Here is a 7,414-nt window from a genome sequence, read left to right on the forward strand (position 1 = left end):
AGTAACAAGTCGTTCATGCATTGACTTCTTGTGTAAGTATGAAAAATAGTTGTTGAATTTGAGAAGCAAATTTGGTTATGATGTATCATAACATTGTACAAGATTCTCAAGAAAGGAATGCTAAGAGTAAATCATTATATTGTAAGCCCGTTAGCATAAAGTTTTATGATTTCTTTTATCTTTGTAATATTTATAGTTGGGTCGGGTTGACCTGTGTGTGGTTTTGGCTCGATATAATACTTCTTCTTAGTCCTTAACTCGTTACCTCACAAATAAATGAATAGAGGCATGTTGTCCTTCTATTTTTCTATTAAGTGTGTACCATAAAATACAAACACAAGAGTTTGGAAGAACTTTGATGCGCAAATTTAAGTATGTGTTTACTTATTTTAGTAAACAAAGATAAGTGTTGTATCGTATCGATATCCTGCACAAAAAACCCAACCCAGCTACATATGCAACTATACAAGGTCTCTTAGGAGGGGAGAGGGGAAGTGAAACTTATCAATAACTGAGCGTTTGTGAGCACCTTCATCCAAAAACTAATTATAATCACAAAGACTTGGATCATGGGAGTTGGAACTAATATGAAATATTGGCCGTGACTCATAAGTTTGACTTAGAAAACAATTTAATTGAAATATTTTTTTTCCATTCATTATGTTCCACAAATTCGTTATGATCAACAAATATTAGACACAGTTATTGCATATATTGACAAAGAAAGACATCCATTTATTAATTAGAAAATTGCCATACCTAAATCAGCCATGTACACCAAATTTTTCTATATAAATTACCCAAATAATAAAATTATCATCCACAAAATACATCGGAACAATACAAACGTAAATAACAGGTATCCATATTGAATCATCAGTTACACAAAATCTCTAATTCTTCCCATCTAAATCTTCACAACAAACTTTTCTTTTTCATCAAGATAAGAGTAAGATTTCTTCTATTCATTCTTCCTCTTCACTACAACAAAAGCAATAACACACTGAAATCAAGATCAATTGTGAAAAGCAAGCAACCAACTCAACCAATCATATACCCAAAACAACTACTCAAGTAACCCAACTAATTAGTAGCACACCACTAAACTTAGGTACATATTAATAACAAGATATCTAAAAGCAAAGTAATGTGACACCATTATACTCCAACTTGTAAAGTTGTTATTTGACATCACAATAATTATAAAGCTCCCAAAAATAACGTGGCATCATACATTCATCCTACCACTATTGCATACATACACTTTCTCCACATTCTCATTCTTTTTTTTAAGAAAAATCCTTTTTTTTCATCATTCTTTTTCTCTCTCTAGAAAAAAAAAACTGAAAAATTAGAAAATTAAAATTTACTATCCGTTGGATCTCTAACAGCTAAAAACCCAATTTGAAAAATGGACGATGATCCTTGATTTTCTCTCTCCTAATATTCTAGAGAGAGAAAGAGGGAAAAAAAAGAAAAAGAAGAAAGAGAGAGTAAATGAAGAAGAAAAGAACCCACCTTTTTGTAAGGGAAGATTAGTTTGATTCTTTAGAATTGATCGATCTTCCCTTCTCTCTCTTCTTTTTTTTATTTTTTGTAGTGATCTTTTTTGTATTTTCTACACTTATTTTTCTTTCTAAGTTGGAGCAGAAACAGAGAAAAAGGGATGATTTTTTTGTAGAGAGAGAAAATTGGAGGAGAAATTAAATTGAATTTACAAAAGATTATGAGATTCTGAGAATTGGGTTTTTCAATTGAATTTGTGGGTATTTGATTGATTTAGGTTGAAAGATTGAATTAAAATGGATATTGATAGTATTGAGTGTGTATCTTCAGTAGATGGTTTGGAGGAAGAAGAGATCCCTCATTTTGATAACCACCATAACAACCACCAATTTCCCGCCAAATCAAGAATCAATGTTGTGGGTCCTACAGCAATTGCACCCGCTACTAGCGTACATGAATTGCTTGAATGTCCTGTTTGTACAAATTCTATGTATCCTCCTATACATCAGGTTCTTTTTTTATCTTACTTTTTTTTTTGGTTATTTTTTGATTTTCTTCAATAAGAAATTGTTGGGTGTTGTTTGTTTTTTTTTTGTAATTGGTCAGAAATGAAAGGGTTATTCTTTTTTGATTTGGATTTTGTTAATTATGGCTGGTATTGAGTAATGTTGAATTTGGTACATTATAGTGCAATCTTTTGGTTTTTTTTTTGGGGTGATTTAGGAAATGTGATGGAATTTGGTGTTTTAATTAGGGTTTATATGATTGATGAGGTGAAAGAATGTGAAGTTTGATAGTTGTTGTCTGAGTTTATGTAATGTGTATTGCAAAATTGATATGGTGTGATTTGATCTAAGTATGAACGCTCCTCCATGCCCACAATAACAAAATTATGTGGTCTCTTTTATGGTGTTGTTGGTTGATTGAATAATAATTGTTGGATTTAGCTTCAACGGATTTAAATAGGAGCTTTTAGTGAAGGCCGAAGGGTACATTGAGAAATTTATAGATTAACTAGTTAGTCTATAAGAACGGCTTATGCAATTAAAAGGCGCCTGTAAATTCGTGTCAAGTTATCGAGGTTGAGAGGGAAGGTTGATAGCATAATATTTGGCTCTGTTAGGAGGTAGTAGATAGAGATCATCGTGTCCAGGTAAATGTGTAATATCTCTTGTTCTTAGGAAGATCCCTTCATGGATATTTGTTACCGTTCAATACTTTATCTCTAGTTTGTATGTAATGTTAATGAAGTTAATGAAGAAAGACTTCATATTGAGAATGAATGGTCATTACCATGGACATCTATATAGGATTGTTGTACTTGTACTTCATAATATAATTCAAAGTTATCAACAATACCTCAATTTATAACAATGTCCCAGATGAATGTTTAGTCTCTAGTTAAGATGTTGAGTCTCGCTTAAGTTGCTTTGTGATGACAGACTTAGCCTTCATGGTGAATTTAGGATGGTGAAGCTAATACTTTTTATGCTAACTACAGTCATTTTGATATAGATTTAAGGACCTTGACTTGAAAATAAGACTATAGTCTATGAGTTTTTCGGGGAATATATACACATTTTATGTTGATCGCTTGTGGCCCTTATGCATTTGAAGCCAATCACACTTGTTTGCATCAATAAGACAGAGTTTTGAGGCGATGATATCTGAATTTGAAGATTTTTACGGGGAAATGATGGTTTTTGCTTTACTGCCTTGATCTAAAGATTAGATTGACGATGATATCTCTCACACAGTTTTTGTATGTTCAGATATAGAAATTTGCAGTCTTGGGCAAGAAATTATGAGGAGTAAATGCAAGCAGATTCTAATTATACAGTTCTAGAACCAAAGTAGTGCGATATGAAAGGACTTTAAGAAGAGATTCTGTTATCGGTAATATGAGATGCTTGATAGACCTGACTAATATTGTCTGTCTCATTCCATATTTGAACAGGATATAAGATGAAATTCTGTCAAAACCTTTTAAGAGCTTTTTTCTGTGATGGTCTTTTTTGTGATGGTAATTGGTAGGCAAGATATACCTTCCCCCTTTCCATGTAATAGTGTCTGAAACCTTCACAGTTTTTTTTTTCAGAAGTTCGCTAACATCTTTTGCTTAGCGACTGGATTTACTTACGAAATGAGTGACCAGAAAATATCCAGCATGTTGTACATTCCCCTGACCTTTATATTTATATACTCATTTTTAATTTATCATACTATTATTTGATTCACTGAAGATGAGGCACTTATTTAGTTTGTATCAAAATGTGTCTGCTGTCCCATACTATAGCTGGATGAGAATGCAAGTTCTTGATTGTAGTAGGCCTACATAGTTGGTCTGGAAGTAAGTAATGAACTTTTGTAATGCTGAAGTGTTTCCTCCCTGCCCGCAGAACATAAGAAAACAAATAGTAAAATTGATCCAAATATTAGATAATGTATTAAATGCATTGAATGCCAGAACATGCAAGTTTGATGACTGGGAAAGTATAGATCATCATTTCAACTAGCAGAATTCATGCCTTAATATGCAGATATTTATTATTGGCTATTATTTACTGAGTCAATTAGTACGTTAGAGGCTAAGAGCTATATTACTCATACTCGGATAAAGTGTCTACTCGAATACGGGTGCCGGAATCGTCCATTTCGTAGAAAAATGTAAAGTTTTTGGTTTGAAATAAAGTTTTTAAGTGTTGAATTGACACGCAGGAGAGGGCTCAGATTACAACTCGCAGGATAGATTTCTTGCATCTATTTATATGTCTATATTCATCTTTGATGCAATCTGTGTAATGGGAGGGCGATTTCTTTAATTCTTTGGCAACCCTGTGCCTCTTTGTCCTCGCCCTGGGCAGCTTTTGTGTGTTTAATGTTAAGACTTTAGACATATACTAGGTGGCATATTTTTCATTTAGGTCCCTTGGGTTTAATACTACCTCCGTCTCTTTTTACTTGCACCCAATTAGGCTGGCAAACAAATTAAGAAAGAGGAGAGAGAAAGTAGGATTGGTACTGTGGTACATACTACATAGGCAATTCTTCCACACAGAAGTTAATATATATGACTTGGTTACAAGTATTATTATGACATTTCCCTTTAAGAAAAGTATTGCAAGTATTATGAAACAAAGGCAATTTTTCCCTACGTCTTTTTCTTTGAGGGGGGTAGGGGGTTGTTGGGGTGGGGTGGGGTGGCACTTGATTTGCTTGTGATTTGTTTTAGTGAAACTATTATTTTGTCTTGTTCTTAGATTAAGAACTATTGTATCCTCCTTTCCTTTGGTGATGTTGAGGATATTTTATTTCATTGAGGTAATAAGCTGACATAGATGATTGATATGGGTTTTGGTTTAACTGCAGTGCCATAATGGGCATACATTGTGCTCCACCTGTAAATCAAGAGTGCAGAACCGATGCCCGACTTGCAGGCAGGAGCTTGGTGATATTAGGTGCTTAGCTCTGGAGAAGGTGGCAGAGTCACTTGAATTGCCTTGTAGATATTACAATTTGGGGTGTCCAGAAATATTTCCTTATTATAGCAAGCTCAAACATGAGACAGTGTGCAATTTTAGACCATACAGCTGTCCTTATGCTGGATCAGAGTGCTCTATCGTTGGTGATATCCCCTTCCTGGTGACCCATCTCAGGGATGACCACAAGGTGGACATGCACTCTGGATGTACATTCAATCATCGCTATGTAAAATCCAATCCCCGGGAAGTGGAAAATGCTACTTGGATGTTGACAGTAAGTGAAATGTTCCTTTTACTAATCTTGAGTTAAATATATATATATATATATATATATTTTTGATCAAGGATTACGATAAGGTTGGTTTCTAAAAGCTAGTTGTCACAAACTCACAATCTCAAGCCTTTTTTTCCTTCTTACTGCACCATCGTGGCGAAGTGGCTTGTCTTATATGCATATCTTGTTGTCTATGATTGTAAGCAAAGTTTGAATTCAAAATTCCAGGTTCCTAAATCGCAATAATTTACTGCATCAACCTGCTCTTTTGTGAACAACACTTTCATATATATCGCCGCAAGAAGGAAAATTTGACGTTAATGGTCACACTGACGCCTCATCTTTTCTTGGAACAGTCCTTAGTCCTTGCTAATTGATTATTCTGGGATAGTTCTAACATTGGGGAAGTTTTTTCAGTAGCCGTCTAGATGACTTATAACTTGTTAAACAGATACAAAGTAGGATAAGGAGAAAGACAAAAAGAGATAGAAATGTAAAGTTTCTCAAAATAAAGACCACTTTTTTACATATTACTACATATTTAACATGTTCAAAGTAAGAAACTGTTTTGAGAAAACATTCTTAAAGTTGGGACTCTTCCTATTATTAGTCAATAGTTGAAAACTGTTTATAGAATAGATTGTATATATAGTTGGGATTGTTGGTGTCAATGTTCCCGGTATAATTTGTTCTTTTTCTACTAGTATAAGCAGAATAATTGGCACCTTGTAATCCATATGGATAACCTTTTATCTATACAAAAGTCATTTCTCTTAGCTGTAAGTTGTCATATATGAGGCTGCATCAACTCAAACTTTGTACTAATATGTGCTCAATTTTCTTGGATATTTCCTTGTTTTTGGTCAATTTTCCCTGCCTTATTGATGGGGACTTAGCACCAAACAAAAAGTTTAGTAGAAGCAGGCTTGAGGTCCTCTATAGCTGTCAAATAGCACAATCAGGAGGGTCTCACATCAAAATTCTGGTTTCTGATTTGCTTACTTTCCAGGTATTCCATTGTTTTGGTCAATACTTCTGCCTCCACTTTGAAGCCTTTCAACTAGGCATGGCCCCAGTGTACATGGCATTCCTTCGTTTCATGGGTGACGAAAATGAGGCGCGAAACTACACCTACAGCCTCGAGGTTGGGGGAAATGGGAGGAAACTTACATGGGAAGGAACCCCTCGAAGTGTTCGAGATAGCCACCGGAAAGTACGAGATAGCCATGATGGTCTCATCATTCAACGAAATATGGCACTTTTCTTCTCCGGTGGAGATCGGAAGGAGTTGAAGTTGAGGGTAACTGGGAGGATATGGAAGGAGCAGCAAAACCCAGATGCTACTCCTTCCATACCAAATATATGTAGCTAAAAGTAACACACAACTCCCATGTTTTTTAGAGGGGTTTGTTGGGTTTTTGATGGTTTTCTTTGTGTAATTTTCATGCTGTCTCACTTTTCTCTGTTTTCTGTGTAATAGCCTATAGGATGGAGATTTTTGGGATGGCTGTGAATTCAAGTTTTCTTAGCTTCTTTCCTCTTAATTGTCAATGTTTACATCTTCTCTATTTGCTTAATATGGTATTAGTACCATTTGTGATGATGTATAGGTATTGAAAATGAAGAAGTGTAAAGATATTTGATAGATGAATTTATAAGATCAATTTTTGGAAACTTAAGGGGTATAAGATATTTGGTTTTATGAATATAGATGTCATATGATATAAGGGGTATAATAAACTTAAATTTAGTCATACTTATAATAAACATGTAAATTTTGAAATTGACAACAAAAAATTAGGAAATTACTAAACAGAAAACTGGAAACTAAATACGATAACGAACGCGCCAAAGAACACAAGAACGTTAAGAAGAGGGGGGGGGGGTCATTTTTAGCATGTTCAATTTTTTAAAACATGTTTAGTTATGTTTTCGAATATCACATAAACACCTAAAATTTCTTAAATTGCTTTGTTTTATTAAAAATTCCATCTTAATAATAATTACACTGCAATTTTGGCAATATTTCCACCTAATTCTCTGTTTTTGAGCTCCTTGACATTTTCCCTTTTACCAACTCTTCTGGTGATCAACTTATCAAAATTGATCTCTTTGCTTGTTAGTAAAGTAGGGTTGTGTTTAGTAACTTCCA

At 34.2% G+C, this 7,414-nt stretch overlaps 1 protein-coding gene across 1 annotated transcript; it reads left to right on the top strand.

The window, feature by feature from the left end:
• Positions 1-1,261: 1,261 nt before the first annotated feature.
• On the top strand, positions 1,262-6,839 carry LOC104888241 (E3 ubiquitin-protein ligase SINAT5). The gene is made up of 3 exons (XM_010673139.4): positions 1,262-2,015; positions 4,876-5,262; positions 6,272-6,839. Exons 1-3 carry the CDS (start codon positions 1,803-1,805, stop codon positions 6,632-6,634), a joined length of 963 nt encoding a protein of 320 aa, XP_010671441.1. The 5' UTR covers positions 1,262-1,802; the 3' UTR covers positions 6,635-6,839.
• The last annotated feature ends 575 nt before the right edge of the window (positions 6,840-7,414 follow it).

This window comes from Beta vulgaris, chromosome 3 (genome assembly GCF_026745355.1).
Source record: "Beta vulgaris subsp. vulgaris cultivar EL10 chromosome 3, EL10.2, whole genome shotgun sequence".
NCBI classification, from domain to species: Eukaryota; Viridiplantae; Streptophyta; class Magnoliopsida; order Caryophyllales; family Amaranthaceae; genus Beta; species Beta vulgaris.